General features: G+C 37.8%; 1 protein-coding gene across 1 annotated transcript in view; it reads right to left on the bottom strand.

Annotated features, from left to right (window-relative positions):
- Positions 1–20060: 20060 nt before the first annotated feature.
- The window catches only part of LOC149226833 (DDT domain-containing protein PTM-like), a 44988-nt gene continuing 37359 nt past the window's right edge, over positions 20061–27689 (bottom strand). Inside the window, 2 exon segments of the mRNA XM_089377616.1 lie at positions 20061–22492; positions 22822–23379. Coding sequence (XP_089233742.1) covers positions 20691–22492; positions 22822–23379 — 2360 coding nt within the window. The 3' untranslated portion in view covers positions 20061–20690.

The raw sequence follows: 27689 nt of genomic DNA, 5'->3' as shown, positions 1-27689 counted from the left end.
GGTAATGAGGAAGAAGAGACAAGGGAAACAAGTGAAAATATAATTCATTTGAAAAAGGGATCATAATAGGAGGGATTGTATTGAATGACCTTGAGAATGCGAGAAAGGCGTCCTCAAGAACAGAGAGTGACCTACACATCAATTTGAGAGCCATATGAGTGGATATCAAAGTCACATAAATATATTAAATTATAGGAATTAAAAGGCTAGACAAGTTGTAACACCAACACATTTAAGGCTACCTTAGACAAGAAAAATGATCCCAAAGGAACACAAAAAAGGTAATGTAATTGTTGAAATCTCACAAATTATAAACAAGATTAAGATAAACGTGAGATGCATTCTATTCAGAAATATTTACATATTAATATATTGTCTTATGACCCTTGATTTTCATATTCTGAGTGGTCTCTTGGACTCTAGTGAATGTTCATATTCCACACCATAACTCTTAGTGAATTAGATGTCCAACATCCCCCCCTAATCCGAAGGGGTATATATGAGTCCAAGACGAGACATGAAATATGAAAAATGAAAAAAATGCATGGAAAAAATTGGTTGACTGTGCTCTCTGAAATGATGGTATAAGGTGGGAGAACTCGAGGTCTCAGTCGATGGTGGTTTAAGGCTGACCACCATCACTAGAACGCTTGGTGCAGTTCCTAGAACAATTCCAAATCTAACTAGAAGCTAAAGTCTTTTGCTAGAGGAATTGCTCCCTAATGTTCTGAAAAGGAAGACCATTGAGGTATCAACCTGGAATGCTTGATGTGGTTCCTAGAATAGCTCCAAATATAGCTAGAAGCTAAATTTTTCTTCTAGAGGAAGTGCTCTCTAATGTTCTGAAAAGGGAGACCATTGAGGTCTCAACCCGAAATGTTTGATGCAGTTCCTGGAACAATTTTGAATTTCACTAGAAGTAGAAGTCTTATGCTAGTGAAAGTGCTCCCTAATTCTTGGAAAAGGGAGACCATTGTTGCCTCAACTTGTGGTGGTTTAAGAAAGGCCAACAACCAAAGGTATGCTCATAGGGCATTGCTTTGTCATTAGCTACAACTCTGAATCTGGGTATGGATAACTCTAACTCTAGGTTCAGGAAGCAGGCTCAGGTTGTGACTTAGGCTCACTTGAGGTATCTTTGAAGATTGTAGATGACCATCAATTCCCCCCCTTTCAGATACAAGGTGAGAAGATGAAGAAAACTCAATTGCAAGACATTTCAATACCCGATAACAAATGTTGTGATATTACTCAAATATCTTTTTGGTTGTTGAAGCCCATTGCAAAGAAGCAACCATTGAAGGTGAAAATTTGTTCTCGCAAGAGGCTTTTTTCTAAAGCATTTGTTTGAATGATGAATATTTTTATGACAATGCTCACATGGGTGAAGATCAAAACAGTGATCTTTCAATGGCCAACTCGATTATAATGTTTCCATTTGACAATTTGTGGTTGTTGTGGAAGAGGAGTGGGAGCTAGAATAAGTGAAGATGAATCATCATAAAGAAAACCAACAGTTTGAAACTTGATGGGCTTTGAGTAATCTAGTATATGAAAGGACACATCCTTGTAATATACAATATTGGTTATGCGCTTATTGTTGACAAGCTCTTCCTAAGGCTTGATGATCAGTTTAGGAAGTGCAGGCTAAATTTCTACATCTACATGCAAGTCTGCTCTTGCATTTGGCACTGAATCAACCTTAACCTCACTGATTTTATTAGTTTCTAGTTGTTGATGGGAATCTGTCTCGAACTCAAATAGAGGATTGTTCTGAACAAAACCAGTGCATAATGGCAACTCTTCTATTGAAGCTCATCTCGCTAGAACTAAGATTCTAGTTGCAAAAAAAAACAATCTTTTCATATGCATTTTGCAAACAGATTCTAATGTCGAAAAGAGTGTCCTTGTTGATTTTTACCATTCCATCAACAATGGAATGTATCAAAATATTTAGTAATTTTAATACATCATCCATTCGATCCATTTCACAACAAATGCACCTATAAACATATAAAATGATAAATAGCTCCCACTACTAAATAGTTTCAACTAGGTGGTAAAAGGAGCAAGTGTCTTAGACCTTGCCATAATGCCTCACAATAAATACCAAGAGAAAATCTAAAATGTAAACATTTTTAGGTGATCATACACTGCTAACTAATATAGTTTCTCATGCATACAGTTAATCCATCAACCAAGGGAATATAAAATGCTCAGATAAAGATACAAGTAATGTTTGTTAAATGTGAACAGTCAAGGAAGTCGATGTGCAGTTATGTAGAAGTTGGGTTGTTCCTAGCTGTGGTAACTGGTTCTTTGATTTACCCTTTAGGAACACCTTAATTTTCACAAAGAAAGACGGTGTACGGCCAAGAGAGCAGTCATGGTTTGCAAATATTGGTCTTTGATAGCGTTAGCAAAGGAAGGTCAAGAGAGATGGCCAAGTCTTTCCAGGAAAGATCACTTGACACTATCTACCATTGATACCATTGGAAAGAAAAGAAAAAAAATGTGTTATTTCACTAATGTTATTTCTTAGTGACAATACATGTTGTTTCCACTTGCAATGATCCCAACATTACTTTGATAATTGTAGTTGTTGCTACATTTTCCGGTGATTCATGGCTCTCCCACTCTTAATCCTTTGTTTCTAAGACAATAATAGATTGAGATGGCAGGGTTGTCTCATTTTTCAGCGACTGGTGTCTCGTCCACTCTTAATCCTTTGATTCAAGACGATGTCAGATAGGTAACGATTGTCACGCAAAGAAACGATGGGTCGGGGTTATTATGTTCAGGCGATGAGCGTATAACGAGTGCTAAGAGGCATAGGTTAACCAATGAACAAGTATGCGGAGAAATGAAATAGTGTGTGTAAATATCAGGAAAATTGCTCTTCAAGATAAACATGAGATGCATTCTATTTACATGTATTCACATATTAATACATTGTCTTATCACTCTGGATTTTCATATTTTGGTCTCTTGATTTTAATGATTGTTCATATTCCACACCATAACCCTTAGCGGATTAGATGTCCAATAGTAATGAATGATTACCCTAAATTCACTTTGATGGAAATGAATTGAATTAACTAATTCTAATTTAAGGTCCATATTATAACACCCCAACTAACAGATAAGATCTTTCAAAACTTGAAATGAAATACCAAGCATTGACAAAAATAAAAAAATCAACACCCAACCCTCTCCTTTAACCTTGATTGCACAATTTGACAAGGCCTTTCAAAACCTGGAATGAAACAAAATATTTGAAAGGTTTATAGTGATAAACAAATCAACCTTCCTTCATCTTTAACCTTGTTTGAACATTTTGACATCAAAATTTGAAGTTAATACAATATCATTATCATCATTCAAGTTCTACTATTTTGTTTGAATTTTAGTTATATTTTGTTCACAATTTTTAATCTTTGATTTCATGAACTTTGCTTTCACCATTGAATTATCAACCCTACACCTATGCCTACCTAACATTTGCTTCTACAAACCCTAGCCATTTTGCTAAAATAATTATTTTATCTTTATAATAATGTTTAATATGACTAAAATACATATCTTGATTAATTTTGGTAAAATGTGTGAGGAAGAGGTACAAAGAACTTGATAATATTTTATTAAACTTCAATTTATATTTCAAAATTCCCAATCACTTATTTTGGGAAATACACAATGGAAAAACAACTCTATTTTGAGAAGAGTCATGGCAACAACTATTGCGCCTGGATCAGAATAATGACCTACAAGGAATCAAGACAGTCCTAGATCAGCTAAATGCAAGAACAATGGCAGATTTCCAGAAGGCAAGCTATGGTCAAGAGGAATGGCATATGTGGAAAAAATAGCGGGAGTGGAAGATAGAAGAGCCACCAGATAGTTGGTGGGCCTTTAATAATTTGTTGCAGGAAATACGTATCCTCGCATCCCAAGCCTCGGATAAGCTCAGATGGGGTTACAAAGCCTTGGTGTCTTTCTCAATTAAGGAGGCCTACCTCATTAATTTAAACATTAATGCCTTGTCACGAGAGAGCTATTAGGTGGAAGTCTGGAAGTGGAAACTATGGCCAAAGATCACTCAGTTTTTATGGTTAATTGACCATAAACAAATCGTGACATGGGATCGACTGATCAAAAAGGAATATAATGGGCCGTCTCAATGCCAGATGTGTAAGAAAAATGAGGAATTAATGAACCATTTATTGAATGAATGCTCGGTAGCAAAAGAGTATGGTCATAAGCCCAAAACCTATTTGGACAGATTGATCGAGCACAGGATAATCTGTTGACCACTGTCAACAATTGGAGGTGCTCTCGATTCAAAAACCCAATCACCAACAGAGCATGGATCTTGGTATTGGGCTTCCTTCTCTGGAATATTTGGAAAGAAAGAAACATAGTTGTCTTTAACAATCACGAACCTCTTTCTATATGGAGGATAGTTAAAGAGAACATCAGGGAAACAATCTTGTCCAAGAAATGGGGGGAAGATGATTGGAAAGTTGATCATCTAGAGATACCGATTCCCTCCTCTCAACTTATCTCAAGGAATGATGTCCCAACTTTACCTAGACACAAGAGAGATCATTGTTAGATCGCCATATTTCTTCACTTGGCCCCCGCACGGATTTGTTAAAATAAATTTTGATGGGGCCTCAAAAGGAAATCCAGGTTCGCCAGGTTTTGGTGGTATTCTTCAAGATTCTATCGGCTCCCCATTGGGTTTTTTTGCAGGGTTTTTTGGATTCACAACCAATAATGTAGCAGAGCTAATGGGCCTTAAAAAAGGACTCATCCTTGCTCGAAGGCTATGCTACACCAATATTCAGATCTCAAGAAACTCGAGAATATTCATTCATATGGCGCAAAAGATAATAGACTAATCCCCCCATATCAACTAATCCAGAATTGGAGACTTGAACCCTAGGCAGAACGCATCAAAGAATTGATCGATAGCTTCCCATATGTCGTCATAGCTCACTCCCTAAGAGTTGGCAACAAGGTGGCAAACTCGCTGGCAAATTTGGGTACCATTGGACACCAAGATCTAGCCACTAGCTAGCATTTGGCTCTGAGCTCGTTTGGCCTAGATCCAGGAGACTTCGCTAATATCTCTCATCTAATAGATGAAGACAATAATTATCCTGATGTGGGTGAGCGATCAACAGTTCATGTGGCCTCGGGGTCTCTCCCATCTACCACACATCAAACATGCTCTCAGCCATAAATGGCATTATTCGATAGTGTGTATGGACAATGAAGCCTCTCGAAGCATTGGGTATACTTATTGCTCTCCTTGAGTGAATTTGGAATGGTTTTGTGAATTGGGAGATGAATAGAGGGAATAGGGAGGAAAGACACTGCAATGGCTTCCAAGGAAGCTTGCTCTGGGAGACAAACGAACAACGATAAATGAGGGAAGAGCTTAATTTTGGAGTTTCATTGTCGGGGAGCTCTCAGGTGTTCATTTGGGATCCAGGCGCAGGACCTTGTTACCCTGGAGGTCTCCTTCTCTGTCTAGAAATTGCAACTGCCAGCAAAGGCATCTGCAAGCATTGTTGGCCCTTATCCTGGGATCCACTCACCCGGAATTCAGGTATTCCTTCTATCCATCTTGTGGTTTCGACATGGGTCATTTATGTTTGTGGTGATAGCAACTCGGTTTTCTTCTTGGGGGTTCTCATGCTCTAGGTATTGGGCTCACCTATTTGTTGAAAAATGTGTAACTACGTTCGGTCTTCATAAATATGAAATGTAATTTTGATTCTTATATTTGTAAAATGAAAGAAAAATATTAATTTTATTGGAGCATGGATTTCATGTTCAAGGTCTTTTATTTTAGAGGTCAAGCACCCATTGAGTGCTTTTAGGGTTTTTCCTGGGTCAAGAAGTCAAAATAGTCATTGTCATAAGTTGAAGACCCCATCAGGTACATTGTAACTTTAAAAAAAAAATGTAAATAAAAGTGTCAAAATACCCTTCAAGACCAAGTTGGTCTAGCAGCTAAGAAGTCAGCCTATTTTGAGGAGCCGCATCCACCTTAAGAAGCCTATATAAAGGAGGGAACACTACCTCCTTGAGACACATTCATCACTCACTCATTCAAGTGAAAGAGGAAGACAAGAAGGCTAAAAAAGAAGGAAGAGAGCGAAGAAAGATTGTTTCTAGGCTCATTCTCTCTGACACGTGCGAAGAAGGAAAGCTAGGTTTTGTTGCTTCAAGGTCGAAATTCTCTATCTGTTGGAAGAGGATCAAAGTTGATGGAAGGAGAATATATTAGGTCACCTACTAGCCCTAGACAAGGAAGCAACGCAAGATAAGTTGTTGGGAGGCCTTGGAAGGCTAATTTCGCTCCAACGTGTGGATGCAGTAATAGTTGCTGAGGGCCAAAAATTTTAGACCTAAAATAGAGGCCGAAATTCTGAAGCTTGGGGGTCGAAGTTGTGTTGCTGGAAGATATTTCACTGGGTTTGAATTGGACAAAGGAAGCACATCATCAGGAAAGGTTGGACTTGGTCTTAAAGGGTATTGGTTTTGGTCTATAGGTCTTGGAATTCATCAATTGAATAATCTATAAGAAGAGAAGAGATTTACGGGTTTTCCTCTAAGTGGGAGAGGTTTTGGCCCTAACTTGCAGCGTATATCCTATGTACTTGTGTACTAATATTCTTCTTGTTTTATGTAGTTGTTTGATGATAAACGAACATAATAATAAGATAAGCTAATAAGTAAAAATAAGTAAAAAGATATCACAAGCAGTTATCATAGAAAGAGAAATCATCCTATCTATTTCCCTATAGATTTCTCAACATGATATCAAAGCTAAGGTTGGCTAAGAGCATAATGAAGATCTCTACTACATTAAAGAAGTTCCTAAATAAGTGTATGAAGGTGGCAAGTCAACTCAAGAAGGGCATCAAAGAAATATGGGATCTCATATTCTCTTCTAAGAAGTAAGTGACCAAGACATCTTCAAATGATGAAGGACTATTTTCAGCACTCATTGGCACATTTCAAGATGAGAATATTTGGGTGATTGACAGTGGAGCATCAAGACATATGACTGGTCAAAACAAGCAAATGAAGACATTATCAAAACAAAAGTCCTCTTACTTCGTAGAGCTTGGTGACAATAAGAGCTACCTTGTGAGAGGAATTGGATCAACTTCACTTGAGCTAGAGAAACATTCATCTCAACAATATCTTATTTGTTCCATGTTTGCACACAACAATTTACTTTCCATTTCATATTTAGAAGACGAGGGTGATAGAGTTGTTTTCATTGATGGAAAAGTCGTAGTATGGGGTAAAAACTCAAGCATAGAAGATGCTAGAATGATTTGGATCCATGAAGGAAGACTTTACCAATTGTTGACTCCCCTTGCTCAAGCCTTGGTTCACATTGAAGTTAGTCCGTGTGAACTTTGGCATAGAATATTTGGTCATCTTCATTACAAAATTCTATCAACCCTAGATTCAATAGTGATTGGCATCCCTGAACTGTAAGAAGATCATGAAGGAGTATGCAATGGATGTGTTTTGGGTAAAAACACCAAGAGATCATTTGAAAGTAGTGCTTCAAAGTCAAAAGAAATCTTGGATCTTATTCATTCTGATGTTTGTGGTCCTATGACTCCAAAGTCACTTGGAGGTCGTCTAGATTATGTCAAATTTATAGATGATCATTCAAGGAAAACTTAAGTTTACTTAATGAAATCCAAGGATAAGTATTTATCAATTTTCAAGGATTCAAAGCTAAAGTAGAGAACCTTACATAAAGGAGAATTAAGATATTAAGGTCTGATAATGGAGGAGAATACACATCCAAGGAAATTATAGCCTTCTGTAAGGAGTATGGGATTAAGGAGTTAATTGTCCCATATAATCCCGAGCAAAATGGTGTTGCAGAACGAAAGAATCGGTCCATTGAAGAAAGTGTAAAAGTTATGCTACATGATCAAGATTTGCCGAAATTTATATGGGGTGAAAGCACGAAGATAGTTGTATACATTCAAAATCGAAGTCCCCTCAGGTCACTAGATAGCCTGACTCTTGAAGAAGTATTCACTGGGAAGAAACCAAGAGTGGATCATCTCCAAATTTTTGGTTGTCATGTTTATATTCATATACCAAAGGGAAAGAGAAAGAAGTTGGAGCCATCGGGCATGAAGGGAACATTTGTTAGCTACATTGATTCTTCTAAGGCTTATCGACACATAAAGGAAGGACATCGAATAGAAATCAGTGGAGATGTGATATTTGACAAAAGTATTGCATTCAAGAAGTCAAAGGATCTCCCTATGGACTTTGATGATGAATAACTTCTGGTATTTGAAGAGGAAGTTAGTAGGGAGGAAGAAGAATCAAATCATGAAGATAAAAGTCCCATTGAACCTGTACAACCTATGGTAATCCCCGAGACTAGAAAGAGACCTAATTGGTTGAAATCTACATTACTAAACGCAGAAGGTCACGGAGCGGCTAAAAGCACATTTAGAGAAAGAAAGAAGTCCAAAATATATTCAGGGTATGTAGCATATATGAAAAAGTTAATAAAAGCATAATCGTCCACCTTTAAAGAAGCTATCAAACATCAAGAATGGAAGGATGTCATGAATGAAGAATATCAATCGATGATGAAAAATGATGTTTGGGAGATGTACATAGCCCTGAAGACAAGTCAGTGGTTACTTCCAAGTGACTATACAAGATTAAACATGCGGTAGATGGAAGTATTGACAAGTATAAGGCAAGATTTGTGGCTAGGGGCTTCTCTCAACAAAAAGGCATTGATTATGAAAAGACATTTTCTCCAACAGCAAGGTATAGAACTATACACTCACTAGTCTCTTTGGCGGCATCGATGGGATGGATGTCAAGACTGCACTCCTGAATGGCACAATTAATGAAGAAGTCTATATAGAGAAATCCTTAGTATTTGAAATGAAAGATAGAGAAACTTATATTTGTAGGTTTAAGAAGGCATTATATGGCCTCAAGCAAGCACCAAAGGCATGGTATGCTAGAATGGATGCATACCTACAAAGATTGGGCTTCACAAAGAGTTTTGTTGATATGAATCTCTACATCAAAGTTGTAAAATGTGAGCTAGTGCTTATTCTTATGTATGTGGATGAGCTTCTCTTAGCAGGTGTGGAAGGTCAAATCCAAGAATGCAAGAAGCAGCGAGCAACGAAATTCAATATGAAGGATCTTGAGTTTTGTTGATTTGAATCTCTACATCAAAGTTGTAAAAGGTGAGCTAGTGCTTATTCTTATGTATGTGGATGAGCTTCTCTTAGCAGGTGTGGAAGGTCGAATCCAAGAATGCAAGAAGCAGCTAGCAACGAAATTCAATATGAAGGATCTTGGGCTAATGCATTACTAGTTGGGACTAAAAGTTTGGCAGGGACCTGATGAGATCTATCTAGGTCAAGGAAAAAATGTGATTGAGATGTTAAAGAGGTTTGACATGATGGATTGCACACTGATGACAACCTTGATGATCACAAATTTGAAAAGACTAATGAGTTTTGAATCAAGCCCAGTGGATCCTACCAAGTATAGACAATTGATTGGCTCACTAATGTACTTGGTGAATTCTCGACCAAACAATGCTTTGCAATGAATGCTCTCAGTCAGTTCCAAGTGGAGCTGAAGCATGATCATTGGATAGTAGCCAAGCACACGCTGATATATCTGCAAGGAACAATCCACTATTTCCTTAAGTATGACAAATGGAATGAGGCCCGCTTTATTGGATATACAGATTTTGAATGGGGAGGCAGTGAGCAGGATGGAAGAAGCACTATAGGAGGATGTTTTAGCTTGGGATCCTCCATCATCTCATGGGTGAGCAGAAAGCAAGATTCGGTTGCTTTGAGTAGTGTTGAGGCTAAATATATTGGAAGGTGTGAAGTAAGCAGAGAAATTGTTTGGTCAAGGAAGTTGTTGCCCGAGTTATTTGAAGGACCAATGGACCTTGCAGTGATACATTGTGATAACACCAATTGAATAAGATTGTCTGAAAACCCAGTGTTTCATGGAAAGACAAAGCATATAAACAACAAGTAACACTACATTCTGAAGCTAGTAAAAGATGGTGTGCTACAGCGACAATATATCTCCACTGATGAGCAGGGAGCTGACATATTGACAAAATCTCTTCCTAATGAGAAGCTTGTATATTTGAGAGACAAGCTTGGTATGGTAGATATATCCTCCCTAGTTGAGAGAGAGATAAACACATCATTCTTGTCTTCACTTGGGAAGACAAAATGGAGGATTGGGTAAACATATGGCATCTGATACTCTTTGAAGATGAGGTAAAGTATTCAAGATATGAGTAGTCGAGGAACGATATTCTTTGAGAAATAGCTATCCAAGATAAGAATAGTCCAAGAAGAACATACTCTGTGAACACCCGGGTGGGGTATATGCCTTGAGAGACAATGATAATGGTGTCTATAAATCATTGATCTCATCAGCATTATGCTCTGATCTTGTGGAGAGATAGAGTTGTTAGTCAAGGCCTTACTATGTGACAATGATGGTTGTTATGATGCTAAACAGATGGGTTACCAATCCAACTCTTCTTATGAGATCTCTTCAGATTGAGAATGTCCATGTACCATTTATGAATACATCCCCACTTAAAAGAGAGTGTTGAAAAACGTGTAACTAGGTTCGGTATTCATAAATATGAAATGTACTTTTGATTCTTATATTTTGTAAAATGAAAGAAAATTTATTATTATTATTGGAGCATGGGTTGTATGATTAAGGTCTTTTATTTTAGAAGTCAAGCACCCATTGAGTGCTTTTAAGGTTTGTTCTAGGTCAAGAATTCAAAAGAGTCAATAAGTTGAAGACCCATCGAGCACATTGTAAATAGTAAAGAAAATTATTTTTGTAAATAAAAATGTCAAAATACCCTTCATGTCCAAGTCGGTGTGGCAGCTAAGAAGTCGACCTATTTTGAGAAGCCATGTCCACCTTAAGAAATCTATATAAAGGAGGGAATTTGACCTCCTTGAGACACATTCATCACTCACACATTCAAGCAAAAGAGGAAGACAAGAAGGCTAGCAAATAAGAAAGAGGACAAAGAAAGATTGTTTATGGGCACATTCTCTCTCACACATGTGAAGAAGGAAAGCTAAGGTTTGTTGCTTCAAGGTCGAAATTCTATATCTACTGGAAGAGGATCAAAGTTGTTGGAAGAAGGACCTATTAGGTCACCTACTAGCTCTAGACAAGGAAGCAAGGAAAACAAAGTTGTTGGGAGGCATCGGAAGGCTAATTTTGCTCGCACATGTGGATGCAGTAATAGTTACTAGGGGCCAAAAATTTCAAACTTGCAATAGAAGCCGAAATTTTGAAGTTGGGGGGTCGCAGTTGTGCTACTGGAAGAGATTTGACTGGGTTTGACTTGGACAAAGGAAGCACATCATTAGGGAATGTTGAACTTGGTATTGGAAGGTATTGGTTTTGCTCTAAAGGTCTTTGAATTCGCCAATTGAAGAATCTATAAGAATAAAAGAGATTTACGGGTTTTCCTCTCAAGTGGGAGAGATTTTGGCCCTGACTTGCAGCGTATATCCTATGTACTATTGTTCTTCTTATTTTTGGTAGTTGTTTGATGATAAATGAACATAATAATAAGATAAGAAGCTAACAAGTAAGAATAAGTAAAAAGATATCACAAGCAATTATCATAGAAAGAGAAATCACAATATCTATTTCCCTATAAATTTCTCAGCACTATTAAAGTCTGACTTGTGGCGCTCCAGTGTCGAAGAGTTTCTTTCAATTCCCTCCAGGTGGTGTTTTTTGTCCCGTCACTTTTGTCGTGGTAAAGCCTTTGATTCCCTTAGGTCCATTCCCATCCCGTTACATATTGTCTAATGGTGCCTTCAATCTAGCCTCGCCTTGGAGTCATTGAATTGTGTATGTTGTCATTTTAAATATGAAAAGTCTATTAGTCGCCAGGCTTGTTGCAGAGTAGTGTCTATCTAGGAGATCTAGCTGGGTGGGGAATTGTATTAAATCCGAAAGGCCTTCGCGTTGCTTGGAAGCACCATCTGAGTTTGGTCGAGAATTTTTCCACCCTTGGTCCTTGAAAATTCGTTGAGTATTGGGGTTTGTTTTGGGTCCCTTCGGTTTTGAAGTTTAGGAGCTAGGTAGGAGACTTTGAGTGTGTTGTTGACCAAGTAGTGGTCCACGTCTGGGTTATAGTTTTGTATGCACGTATGCCCCAACAACAGGGGCGACCCCGCAAAGGTGGCGACCAGCACAGGCAAGCCGCGACAAGATCCAACAGAGGAAGTTCGTCCATCGAGGAAGACTCGACGAGCATGGATAGAGAGGGCCAAGTTTCCCAAGACCTAGGTCGTTCTCTGAGACGTGTGGACCTACTGGTCAGTTTGGAATCATTAGCTAAACAATTTAGGGGAATCTAGGTATTCCCAGAGACCACAGATATGAAGACGGGAACAAGTTAGTGGCCTATATGAATGATATTCAGTGTAGCCAAACAGAGATTCTGGAGCCACTGGCCAATATGCGCAGGAGCCAACGACAAACTAATGACCGCCTGCATGAACTTGAGGCCAAAATGGAACACGTCGATTTCCATATGCACGAGCAACATGGCCCAATGGTAGCTCTATCCATGCATCCTCCTTAACCGCCACCTTGATATGTCGTCCAAATGATTTCTACTTATTTGTCTCTCTTTTGGCATGTATGGTTTTCGAGCCCTTCGGAAATAAAGGTTCAGTACAAAAATCTTATGCATTACATTCCAGAGCTCCTAACTAACAAATTTGGTCAAAGTAAAGCTAGGAGAGCCGTTAAAAATCATTTTGTATCTTGTATTTTTCTGATCAAATAATAGAAGCCTTTTTGACCGACAAAAAAAAGATACTAAAAATTCTCATAAATTTTTTTTATGTTGTTCATTTTTTGCCAATCAAGGCAAGGTCAATAAAAAATGATGATGTTTTATTACATACTTTTATCCAATAAGATTAAACTTTTAATGAACATCTTGATATGGACTTCTATTAAAATTGGCAACTAGGGCCAAACTCCATGTGGGTCATCTTATTTATGGTCGTTGATATTTTTCTTGGATCCCTTTCATAGAAAGGTGTAGGATTGATCTAAAGATCATCCAATTTCGATAAGTATTCATGGAGTTATGAATTAATTTGTGTTATAAGCCAATTCGTCAAGGTCGACCAGCGACTAAATAGCACCCACATGTGCTCAACGTTTTAGTATAAAAAGAGGTGGCTTGCTAGTCATTTGTACACACTCTTCTTGTGATCTCTTCCTCTCCACTTGTCTTTGGGGTTTGGTGGGAGGATAGATCCTAAGAGATATGTTGCCCTAAGAAAAGTTTCCCTAGATGTTGCCATGGGGAAGAAGGATCTACGCAACTCCTAGAAGATGATGCCCTAGCTCTATGTGCCCTAGATCTAGGATGTTGTCATGGTGACGCTGCCTAAGACAAATTCATGTTGAAGTTGCCCAAGTGACAAGCAGATTTGGAGGGTTGTTCAAGGACTGTTGAGAGGAATTTAGGGCTGCCCAAGTGCCCTAACCAGAACAGTTAGGAACAGCAAAGTGACACGCAGATTTGTAGTGTTAGAGGTGCATTGGGTCAAGAATATTGACCAGATGTGGATCAGATTCGGAGCAGTCTGTGGGAGCCACATATTGGGTTAACATGGAGTGTTGAATACCCCAAAAGAGTGCAACATGATGTGATGGATGCAACAGTAAGGTATATTGCAGCAGCATGGTGCAGTAAGATGCATGGAACAACATGTTTAGATGCAGCAATTGGACAACATCAAGCAATACATGGGACAGCGGCAAGCATGGTGAAGCATGGACAGCTGCAGCATGGTAAATCATGGACAGCAGCAAGCACAGTGTTGCAAGTACATTGGGATAGCAGTATAGTACTTGGTGCAGCTAGGACACAAAGCAGCGATGGTGCAGCAAGCACATGGGTGACAGCGTGGTGTAGTCGTGGCACTAGGTACAGCAGTGCTAAACACTGGGACAACAGCAGCGTGAGGTCCAGCATTGTGATGATGGGTGCAACGTGGTGCAGCATGGTGAGGAGCAGCGTGATGACGAGATGTAGCACAATGATAGGTGAAGGAGTCACCTTAGAGAATCAGTTGAAGCAGCATGTCTTCAACTGATCTCACGTATCATCTTCCTAGAGATGATCTATGCTCTTATTTAGATAAGTCAAAGTGTTGACTTCTGTTGTAAATGTACTCTCTCTCTCTCTCTCTGTTGAAGTATTGAAGAACATATAAGAAGAATTGATCAAGGGTTTCCCCACATTGGGGTTTGTCCCTAACTAGCGCCACATCTTGTGTCCTCTTGTCTTGGCTTGTCTTCTGCTATTTATATTTATGTTCTATCTGTAGTTTACTTCAACGCTGATGTGATTGCTAATCTAAAAAAGATATTGAGCTAACTGTGAAAATTGAAATAAATTGCTCTAGCATAGAACATACATAAAATTAACATGGTATCAGAGCTGAGGTGAAGACAAAGCACAAGCAAGAGTGAAAGAGCAATCACCAAAGATAGTTGGGAAAGGACAAAAGGATCAATGGATTCCTCATCCCTCTTCTAATTCACCAAAGGTGAAGTCGAAGCAGAGAATATTATCAGAATGGCGCAGCGGAAGTTTTTGATGGCCTACCTAAAGATCACTTCAATGGGAAGTCTGGATCTAAGGAAAGGCGGATGCCATTATGCGAAGGAGCGTCCGAATGGCAGGGACACATCACTTGATGATGATAACAATCACTTCAGGGACATCTTCAATGATCAAAAGAATGACAGTGCAGGTCATCAAGGAAATCGTTGACTCTTCAAGAAAGCAAGGAACCCCAGGTATGAAGAATCAAATGTTGTTTCTGATAAGATAAAGAAGTGTTATCTTGTATTGGCCCTCTCCTTCAGATTCTTTGGGAATCTGTTTATTGATTGTAATGCTTCAAGGCACTCCATCAGATAGAAGTGCGCTCTCTCTCTAATTTGGTAGAGATGAAAACATTCGTGGGATTATACTTGGAGCCGATGCCACCTATCCTGAAAAGGGTGTTACCCCTCAATTGAATGAGGGTAACTCGATTCATTTACAGAATCTCTTTTATGTACCTGATCGCAAGAAGAACCTGGTGTCCATTTTAGCGATGGAAGTCAAAGGTTGCAAGGTGGCATTCATCGATGGAAAGGTACGTGTTTGAAAATAGAATTTTCAAATATGCTTTTACTCATGGGTTCAGGGTTGGCAATTTGTATCAAGTTGTAGGAAGTCCATTGGGAACCATATTAGTTGACTAGTTGACACATAGCATCGAAGGTCTGTGAGTCAGATGATGACAGGGATGCCTGAATTCAAAAGGAGCATGAAGGTATATGTCTGAGATGTACTAAAGGAAAATCTTACAAGGGGACCATTCCCCTCATGTAGCAGGTCCACAGGTTTGGAACAACCCAAGAAGGTTTGAGATTCATGATCAGAAATCTCATGTGTGCAGGTGGAAGAAAGCCCTCTATGGCTTGAAGCAAATCACCCCGGGTTTGATATGAGAGGCTTGATAGTTGTCAAATGAAGTTGGAGAATGAAGCCAATCCAAACCATTGTTTGAAGGTTGTGGATGATGGACCTCTCATACCAACACCTTCTGAGAATGACCTATTTCTGACAAATGCAAACCCGCTCACTTGCAGAAGTAAGAGGGAGTTGGATTCCGAATGTAGAATGGTAAACTGCAAGCCCGTGACTACCTTGAGGATCTTAACTTTCATAAGTTATATGGTGGTGATGCCAGACCAGATTTGGGAAATGCCTCTGAGTTCCATAAACTCATTTGCATTGATGTTCTTGTTGGACTTCCGTCCAGATATATGTTTTGCAGTTAGCATGGTGAGCTCATATTTGGTTGAGCATCACTGGATTGGTGCCAAGAATCTTCTAAGATATCTTCGAGGCACAATCTTTCATGGATTGAGATACACTGCCGGAAAAATGAAGCTGCATGATTATGCCTACTGGGCAAGCACTGTGGAGGATCACTAGAGCACTTCTCAGCGCTGGTTCTTTTTGGTTCTGCTTCGATATCATGGATGAGCAAAAAGCATAAGCCAATTGATATAAGCACCACCGAGACCGAATACATAGCCACGAGTATGATCTCGTATGAAGCTACCTAGTTGTGGAAGCTCTTCAATGAGTTGTTTGTACACATGATGAATACCACCATATCCTCTGTGACAACTAGGGGGGATTCGATTGTTGAGGAATCCCATATTCGATGATTGCTCCAGCAAATAGACATCAGATACTACCTTATCTGGGATATGGTAAGTCGATGAGCGAGGAGGCTCCATCACATTGAGACTGATGTACCAGTCGCAGACATTTTATCAAAGCCACGAGGAAAGGTCAAATCTGTGACTTTCCCAAACAACTTGGAGTCGTTGAGAGACCTTCGTATAAGGGTCTTGCATGTTGCATGCATTGAACTCTAGGAGCTATGGGAGCTCTGAGGGGCTTGGGGTACTTACTGGAGCAACACACAACCATAGGGCGACTCGCCCTCCCCTAATGTTGCGTTGTGTACAAGGTGAATAGCTCAGCCTTCCCCTATGATAACCCGAGGCGACTTTGGGATAGGATGATTCGTTCTCCTGTGAGCCAGGATGATTAGTTCTCCTGTGGGACAGGATGATTAGTTCTCTTGTCGAAGCATCCTACCCGTGCAGTTTGGGACTCATGGGAAGTACCTCTCATCTAATCAATGAGCAGGGAAATGGGTTTAGGGACCATAGCAGTACTATCGATGGACGCATGGTTGTATTACAAATCTCTTCATGTTGTCACCCATGTGCTTGCTACACCATGTTTTATTAAGAGCTCTGTAATACACTCGTAAAACGTTGATGTGATTGCTAATCTGGAAAAGATATTGAGCTAACTGTGAAAATTGAGATAAATTGCTCTACAATAGAACATACCTAAAATTAACAACTTCTCCATTGACAATTGTGTTTATAACCATGCAAATAAGCACAAATAAATCATACACATTTTAAAATTGTTGATATGTTTTGTGCATTCTACAACGTTTTATAGACGATATGTGTAATATGAGCAATGCTTATAGTGGTGACAGGTGTGGGATGTCATCTTTGACCCTAAAGAAAAACATGAGGCATTATTATGCTTCCGGAATTGGCAAAACCTTCAATAATTAGGGTGAGACTCTCGCTCTTTGGTTAACAGTATAAATAATAATGAATCCAGGCCTTAAATAGATGAAAGCAGCTGGAGATTCAATCATAGTCATATGCCACTTGTCTCCAAATTTCTTTCTAAAGACATTCATCTCAATACAGTGATATGTCACACTCAAAAATAGAAGAATTAGAGGATATCGAATCTTTTATTGTTCTTCGATAGGCATAATGGCCCTTGATCTCCATCTTTCAGTTGTATGTGGAAAAGTTGGGGGAAAGGGTAGTTCACAACCTCCCCTAAGTTCAATCACCATTTTTCTTTTAAATTAGCATTTCAATAACCATGACAAGTGGCATCAAATTGATAACAGGCATCTGCAAAAGACCATAAGGGTGACCAGTTGTGCTATTTGTTATCACTTGCAGGAGGTCTTTCTTAGCCATGCCAAGATGATCTGATGCAGAACATGTGCACTTATCCACATTTTTCAATGTGCATTTAAATATTCCAATGATGGTTTTGAATGAGTGGTCTGCCTCTCATCATTATCTTTTTGCTTCTCCTAATTCAAAGGCTGGTCTCCAACAAGAAGGTTCATCTGAAAAGTGTTTTAGGTGAACTTTGAGGAAAGTGTTTTGAATAATTGAAGGTTTAGTTTTGGGTACAAGAAAACAAGGGCCCGACTGCACATTGTATTCCAACCTCATGGATTGAGTTATTCTTTGAGCCTCACCTAAAACTCAGCCTCCCTATCTGCAACTCTAAAAGAAACCTTCTCAATTGGACCATTACTTTCGTGTGGAGATTATGCTAAATGGCCACTAGTTGTTTGCTCTTCCTTGCATTCAGAGTCAACCTAGAATTCTTATCTCTCAAGTTGGTCTTGAAAGCCCTGTTTACGCTTGAACAGTTGCTCTAATGAGAGGTATGGAAAGGTTTTCTTCTCTTCCCCATTTGATGGGGATAAAAGATCTCCAAATAAATTTCCAATCTAGACACTAATTCTAGGAAAATGGAAAATAGCCTAGATCATCGATTTTATGACAATCAAGACGTAGCGCAGCGAATATTGGGCGATTAGAGACATGGAAAAGGGATTGGAGACACAAAATAAAAAAGAACTGAAAACTACCAGATAACAAGAAAAAAATACTCTATGAATACCCAATTGAAAAAGCGTAATAGCAGCAATAAACTTGTTCCTCCGTTTTCTTTTTTCCCTGCTTCCTAGGTTAAAACGAAACTGTGCATCTATGAATGAAAGAACTTATCATAAGAAAACACTCGATAATGAACTCATTACAAGAAGACACTCAATAAAGGCAACAGACCTAAGGAAGACACTCCATTTTTGGATCAGAACTCATTATAAGATGACACTCAGTAAAGGCAACGGACGCATCTGCCAAATCTAGTAAAATATGGAGACGCTAAGAAAAAACATGGGCAACTTAAAACGTGAGGATTTTTATTGGGAAATAAAAGGATTTAATTGAGATGTGCCAAGGTTTTATAGACCTATAGCAAGTTGTACTTAAATCATTCATCATACATTCGAAATAATTACATATGATTTAAATACGAACTCGATTAAACTTTAGCGGTTCTGTAAAGCCAAGTTTTTTCGAGCAACGAGACAAAGATGCAGCTTTATGGGTTCACAATAAAATTTTCAGTGAAGCGAAATAATTACATATGACTTAAATACGAACTCGATTAAACTTTAGCGGTTCTGTAAAGCCAAGTTTTTTTCGAGCAATGAGACAAAGATGCAGCTTTATGGGTTCACAATAAAATTTTCAGTGAAGCCTAGACTTAACGAAGTAACAGTTGAAATGATATAGCACTTCAATATGACTCATCATTAACTAAGATCAGTCAATGCTAATTAATTTGTTTATTATGCCTGATCTTGTAAGTTTCATATCCTGAGAAAAGTAGGGTTGTACATCCAGCCGTCTCTCTAGCGTGTATAAAGGATGTATATTTACACATATCCCCCATCCTCCATACCCCGACCCAAATCAACAACGCCCCTGCCCCCACCCCAACCCAATCACTCTACAGTCGTGATTTCCATTATAATTTATCTTTTCCCTATTTCGACTATTTCCAAGGGCTTGATTAAAAGATATAAGATAAATGGAGGACAATTTTTCCTTCGTCATCTTTTTAAAAACATATTGGGTTTTGAAATTCATTTTGGAAAAAAATATTTAAAATTCTATGAAATTGATAAGCCCCAAACCAAGAGTTTCTATCTAGTTTGATAATAGATATTTACAATTCTAAAGTGTAAATAAGTTGGTCTATATAAAATTTAGTCCCTATCAGGTTATTTAGTCCCTATCAGGTTTCAGATTCAAACCTCATGCAGAGAGATTGAGAGTGGAAACCAATTGTGAAAACTACCATCTCCAGAGAAGTCCAGGCTCGACCAAGTGTCACACAGTCTTAATGACGACATCCTGCTGTTGGGAAAATCATTCTACATCCAACATTTAGACTAAACACATTCAAACAACCTTTAGGCAATGAATATATCCGCCCTAACCCACCTTGCTCAATGACCTTACCTAAGCAAGTCCGCCGGCTACCCCAAGATGCATTCCTCTATATTATCATTAACATCGGTCAGTACCATTATATTATTATGCCATTGGTCACTTCGAATTACCAGCCGCATACAACACTAAAAGCCAGCCATTGGTTGGTTAACTTAAACATTGCATACATGTAAAGGAAAATGTGTGTGTATATCAAAATTCTGTTGCATCATCATTATAAGATATGTACGGAAACTTCACAATAAATAGCCCTTTTGAGATTGTTCAAGAAACAAACCGCTCGACTCTTCAAAGAAGAGTTCATCAGGGACAATAGGGGTGTAAAAGAATGAGCTTATGAATCTGGGGTACACCAACAGTTTTATGAGACAGTCGTTCAATTCTGGAATGCCAGAGAAAATTGGGTGTTACAAAAAGATATACACAAACACCAGGCACTTCATTTTTCCGTTCTGTTTGTGTGCTTGTTCTATCTGAGAGAATCCCACCTCGACAGGAGAAGCCAGTGGATGCTGCAAAACAATAACATTGTACAAATGGTATCCAAGAAAATAGTTCCACAATTGTCGTCATCTATAATCAGGGATGAACAAGTTGGACCACCATTGCTCCCATTGTTTCTCTCTTGCATAAGGAAGCTACTGGAAAGGTTCATGGAGAATAGCCGAGAAAATCCATTCCTGTTCATATATGAAAGTCCTTGTTGCCCATTTCATAATATGGAAGCAGGCATTTGTTGGGCAAAAACTATTGATCTAACCATAGCCTTTGTTAATTTCAAAGGCATTGAATAAAAGTGATGTTCCCCAAAGGATGCCTTAGCCTAGTACAAAACCATCCTGACAACCACCACAAATCCATCCAGATGCAGTCCAAAGGCCAGTGGGTGCTTGTTCATAACAATGGCAATGAATAGCATGGCCACATCCACTGCACAGAAGATCAGGAGGCACCTCCAATGAGTTGCAGGTTGCACATATCTTCTTCTCCATCTCTTCTGAAGTAATCTCACTACCTATTTTATATGGTTGATTTATGAAATTTTCCAATGAAAACTTATTTGCCAGATGGCAACCTTTGTTTTCTGAATGGTCTGGTGAAATATCATCACCGGAGCAAAGTTGAACACTATCTTTTATTCCCTGTAGTTGAGAAAATGCATCTTCTCCCTCCTCAACAGGTAGTAAAGTTTCCGAACAATTTTGAGCATTTGGTTGTGGAGATAATGCATCTTCTCCCACCTCAACAGGTAGTAAAGTTTCCGAACAATTTTGGGCATTTGGTTGTTGAGATAATGCAGCTTCTCCCTCCTCAAGAGGCAATTCAGAACAAATTTGGGCATTTGGTTGTTGAGACAATGCATCTTCTCCCTCCTCAAGAGGCGATTCAGAACAATTTTGAACATTTGGTACTCCCTCCTCAGGAGGCAATTCGGAACAATTTTGAACATTTGGTACTCCCTCCTCAAGAGGCAATTCGGAACAATTTTGAACATTTGGTACTCCCTCCTCAAGAGGCAATTCAGAACAATTTTGAACATTTGGTAATCGAGAAAATTCATCTTCTCCCTCTTCAACAGGCAGTAAAGTTTCAGAACAATTTTGAACAGTTGGTAGTTGAGAAAATGCATCTTCTCCTTCCTCAACGGGGAGTACAGTTTCAGTACAATTTTGAACATTCGGTAGTTGTGAAAGTGCATCTTCTCCCTCCTCAACAGAGAGTAAAATTTCAGAACAATTTTGAACAGTAGGTAGTTGAGAAAATGCATTTCCTCCTTCCTTTACGGGCAGTACAGTTTCAGAACAATTTTGAGAAAATGCATCTTCTCCCTCATCAACGGGTAGTAAATTTTCAGAAAAATTTTGAACATTTGGCAGCTGAGAAAATGCTGCTTCTCCCTCGACTGGCAGTAAATTTTCAGAACAGTTTTGAACATTTGGTACCTGAGTTAATGCATCTTCTCCCTCCTCGACAGGCAGTAAATTTTCAGAACGCTTTTGAACATTTGGGTGTTGAGAAAATGCATCTTCTCCCTCCTCAACAGGGAGCAACTTTTCAGAACAATTTGGAACAATTTTGGATTGAGCTTGTATACCAGGATAAATCTGGATGGACTCCGTTTTATGCACTTCAAATCCAACGGTTTCTTGTCTTGACCACTTGTCTTGCTGGTAATTCACCACTTCTTCCTGCAGATAATCGTGAACAGATGACTCAAACAACTGTTCACTGACTATAACACATGCTGAATTTGGAATATTTTCTGCTTCTGGAACTGGCCTATGGTCCTCCACTTTAAGATCTTGAAGACCATTCTCTGGATCATATTCTACTTTAGCCAACATGTGCTCTTCTTCCCTGGCTAATTTGGCATGAAGCTCCTTATCAGAAACAAGTTTAGATCTGTTGTATATCACCTCTAAAGGCTTGCCATTTTTTGCTACATCCAGCACTTCATTATCTGATGTAATCATCAAACCAAGCCTCTTATCACAGAGGTTATCCTTCTTGGCACAAGGACAGATGGGTGCACTACTCTTGCGGCATTTGTAACACTTGAAACCAATAACATCAGTACTATTCTCCAGGGTAAGCCCAAAAGCATCTCCATGAAACCAATCTACAAACACACAATTAAAATATTCAAAATTAATTGGAAGATCGAAAGTGAGATTTTACAAGTCAAAAGATCACTATGCATGTAGTAAAGTGCTATCTACCATAATTAATTTCACCAGTATGACATAAAATCTTGATTTATGGCTCTCCTTAGCCAAATTCTTCTTGAAACAGATCAATTTCACCATCCTCTTGCTGTCTATCCACATATGATGTAGAGTACTACCAATAGGGGCTTAGAAGAGTTCTATACCACAGACTCTTTCAAAACGATACTTGATAAATCAATAAGAAGAAAAAAATAACCAAATGGATCACCCATCATCATACCTTTACAATATTCACATGCAACATATAAAAACTGAGGGTTGTATGCCTCGCCACAAAGAAAACATTTAGGACATACAGAGGCATCCATGTTATTCTGGCCTGGAAGAAGAAGCATGCTTTGCCTAAAATCATTTCCTAATTCATCAGTTGCATTTTTCTTCCATAAAAAGCCATCCAAAACAGCATCTCCTTTAGTTTTCCTTCTTCGGCCCCTGACCTTCCCAACACTTTCATTCTTTTGTACATCTCCTTTAGTTTTCCTTCTTCGACCCCTGACCTTCCCAACACTTTCATGCTTTTGGATTGCAACATTATCATCATGTAACCAATGCCTTTTAGGTTTCTTTAGTTTTACATCTTGTGGAGAGGTCCCAATTTCCTCTAGTTTTTTTGAAAGCCTGCGCCGTTTGCAAGTTGACAAAATCTTTTTCTCCGATTGCACTCTGACTTCAGGCTTGCTCTTTAGCAACTTAACACCGTGGCACTTGTAACAGGTAAACATGTACTGGAGTTTATCCGAGAAATGGGAAGATACCGAACATTTCCGATGAAATGAACCTGACAAATAAAGGCACATATGAGAACATACAACTATAACAGATTTCTTCAAGAAGCTGTGTCAGTGAAGCAATGTGAGGCAAAATAGCAAAATTTGCTTAAAATCTTATGCTGAGTAGATCAACTGACAGAAATTTTGACTAACAGCTAATAAAGAGTATCTCCACATTCATGATTAAATGAAAGGCACTTTTCTAATGAAATAAATAAATAAAATATTTCACTAATTCACCAGTAGTTTTATTTGATTAAATGTAAGTTTATAAATAATTAAGAACACCAGCACATTTATTTGATTAGATGTAATCTTATAAAAAGAAGAATCCACATGAATTAGTAAAAGAAAATCACGAAGAAATAACCAGTGGTGACCATAAAGAAGAAGCAGAAATAACCAACAAAAACACCCACGCACCCACGTGGGGGACCAAAAACAAGAACAAAATTCCAACTGTCTCCTTTGAGGTCATGCAGCCTCATGCTTGGAATCACTCAATCAGACTTTTGAGGGTAAAAAACAGAACGAATGGAAGAACAGTGGTAGCCCTCGTAGAATGGATTTCATTATTTCTCTGCATCCCATAGGCAGAAAGAATTCTATCGATGTTGCGGTTGATAAGTTGACTAAGTATGCTGACTTTGTTAACATGGATTTCACTCCTAAGGCTTCAGAACTCGTTGAGTTTTTCAAACAACATAAAGCTTACGCAAGCTTCCAAAGAGCATTGTTAGTGACTGAGATCCAAAATTTATCAGTACTTTCTTCGAATAACTCTTTAAAATTGTTAGTACCGTCTTGACCCCAAGTACAAGTTATCGCCTGCAAATATATGTAGAATTGAAAATAGTAACCTATGCTACAGATCAGCAAGCTTCATGGCTCAGATGATTGCTTTTGGCAGAGAACTGGTAGACTGCAACATACCATACATCCATTGGAATGTCACTAGTTAAAGCCTTTCATAGTTATGACCAACATCCACTAACTGATTTGATCGTTGAAAAGACTCAGTACCTGCAGTAAATATTTCCTACAGAAAAGTCAACAGATACTGAAGCTACTAGAATAGAAACTCAAATTGAAACAATAGAATTGGAAGTGAAAGATTGGGTTTTCTTAAGACCAGCATAGATCCATCTTAACCACGGATCTAACATGAACGGAGAGGGATCAAATTTTTTTACCTGCAAACTTATTTTAGAGTGCAAAAAACAATGTGCAATTTTTAATTGTTTAAATTGTATTTTTGAATATTATAAATATTTTAGAGTGCAAAAAACAATGTGTTATTTTTTATTGTTTAAATTGTATTTTTGAATATTATAAAAATTAAATAATATGTGCATCGAGTCATTTAAGTCATTTTATGAGCACACATTAAATTGGTTTTTTGTTATTAAATATTTTTAAGTATACGTCAATATTATTTTATATTAAAATATTTTATTCATAACCCACATTGGATATTTTATGCTCTACAACATTAAAATATTTTCTTTTAACATTTTGTTCCATATATATATATGAAGTTAATATCACGTGTTAAAATATTTTTGAAAGGTTTAAGGTTTAAACATCTTACATATTTTTGTTTGCTTTACATGAAATTATATTAGGTCATATGGACAACTAATTAAATATGCGTGGCATAGCCGACATTGCTTTTCTATTTTGAGAATATTTTATTTTTATTTTTATTTTAAGAGGGGCGGACATACACATCGCTTTTCTATTTTCAGAATATTTTATTTTTATTTTAAGAGGGATGGACATACTTACACATTGCCTTCACACTGGCTTGTAGAATGAGTCTCTTGGCTCAATTACAACCTTATATGAAAAATCATACATGGTGAAAGGGGTATAAACTAGGTCCGAGATATCACTGGCCTTGTAAGGTTTTAAGCAACAGTGGGGCAGGTTGGAGATAACCTGGAGCTGCCCACAAGGTCACAAGTGCAAAACAGTTTTCATGTCTCCTGCTAAAAGAAGATGGTCGGATGGAAGGTAACAATTTCGAACTCCTTGCCTATTCTCAATTACAAAGGGCATGTTCTTGTAAATCCAATGCACATTTTGGCAACAAAAGACAAAGATAAAAAGTGAAGGACAAAAGTGCTATCAGAATGTCTCATTCAATGGAAGGGATGCCACATGGGAGAGCCAATGATATTTCAACACCCAACACTAGAATTGATTTGGGGCAAAGAAATTCAAGGACGGAGGATTTCTACAATGTTCAGATAATCAATGTAAAGCCTCTGTTTCTGAGTCCATCAGCCTTGACTAATTGATTTGCCGATCCCAAAATTGAAAATGGATTCAGATTTGGCTGTAACTAGATCCGCTCCAAAATGGATCCTTCACATGTGAAATATACCCCAAGGATACACGCATCTTGCCAATTTGACTTTTTTTAATTATGACAATAAAAAAAATTGTCTTCAATTTAGTTTGGCTTGTCAAGCTTCCAATTTAATTTGGCTTGTCAAGCTTCCAAATATTGGCAATCATAAAAGTGGGCTACAACGCAACCTGCATCAAATCATAGAACCAGGCATTCCCCTGAATGGGTAGACATTATCAGTAGGCTTGTTGGAAGGTGTTGAATCTCTCACCCTAATATTGATGATGCCAGATCCACTGTTTAAAAATTTTGTGAGATTTTAATAGTTTTAGTATTCATATTATATGACCAATTGTTTATAAATTTTAACCACTTTAGACATGATTCGACCCACTATTTATAAACTTTAAAAGATCAGATTGAAGTTTCTATATTAGAAGTTTACAATTTGACTTCAATGAACTTAAATAAAGTAACTTTATATTAACAATGTTCCAAAGTTTCAATAATATAGGTTTATAATTTAACTTATATAACATAATTCAACGTATTAGAATACTTATTATTTATATACTAAACAAAGAAATGTGAGATATATCTCTGTTCGAAAGGTTTCTTTATTGTTCGATGTGCATACCTTGATGATGATTATAAAGCTTTTAAGGAGAATCCAAGGTTTAAGGGAAGAGTGGGACTTTTCGTTACCCCTCAGGTCCTTGAATTTGACTGGACCACTAGGTAGTTATCAGTTTTTAAATATATTGGGAATACCCTAGGCAGATACCTAAAAGAATATCATAAGCAGGTTAAGCTAGGACTTTTCACATATGTACAAAAATGTGTCAAGATCGATCTCAGTGACTGTCTACCAAAACAGGATGATACTACAAATAGGGAATTTTCACCGGCCTCACGGATTATGACAAAAGAGCTTTCTGATGTTTGATCTGCCAGTAAACAATACAGGTTTCATGATTCTTGTCCCCAAGTGGAAGCTCGCCCAAAGATTTAAAAAAAAAAAAAAAAAAAATCACAGCCCCAAACCAAAAAAAGTTGAATCATATGAACCACCACTCTCAGTTAATGAAAAGGATTAGAGTGCAGAAATTCACCATACACCACACTCAGAGAAGGATATCAATGTTGGTCCAGTGGTGCAGTTTAAAGAATTAATTTATTAAGCCCTCCTTTAGAAGATAATGAAGAAATGAATTTCAGGAATTCCCACTAGTGGGAGGTCATAGACAGTAAAGCCCTAATAGAAGGTACGAAATGATTCCATGAATCTAACAACTCTAATTTTGATAATAAAAAATGGCCACTTACACAAATTTTGAAAATCAAAATTCTGATCTATAGTTAATTTCCATGGATAAAGGGAGAAAAAACATAATTGAGGATAATATTCCCCATTCGTACTTGCATTCTTTCTTGTTATTGCTTTGTCTATAATTTTATTGTTGTGTACCTTTTTATGAATGCTCTCGTAACATCTACAATATGTAATCTATTTTCTTTATATGAAAGAAAAGTTCTGAATTTTTGACAAGGGAAGAAAACGAGTTATATATTTAAACTTTCTATATTTTTTAATTTTATATAAGTTCTATTTTTTAAAGTCACAAATATATTTATATTGTTTGTTCACATCATTTCCCAGCTATATCCAGATAATGGCTTTTCAAAGATCTGGTGGATCCATGTCTGAATCCTGGTAACTTACTCATCAACACCAGTTATTAATACTTTGCGGGTCCATTGGGCTCAAATTTATGTGAGTCATTGGAATGATTAACAGTGTTTTGTTAGTTAATGGACTTTTATATTAGTGTACTTTTATGTCAGTTAACTAGGTTTATGTTAGATATCATTTTTTAGGATTCAACTGCATTAAGTCATTCATCTATAACCATTTCCATGAGAGGTAGTCATAACTGACTAATTTCTCATGATTTTTGAATA

Source organism: Pinus tabuliformis, chromosome J (genome assembly GCF_031772625.1).
Source record: "Pinus tabuliformis cultivar Carrire ecotype Pingquan chromosome J, CPIR1, whole genome shotgun sequence".
Taxonomy (NCBI): domain Eukaryota; kingdom Viridiplantae; phylum Streptophyta; class Pinopsida; order Pinales; family Pinaceae; genus Pinus; species Pinus tabuliformis.
This window is presented reverse-complemented; position numbering and strand designations above follow the sequence as displayed.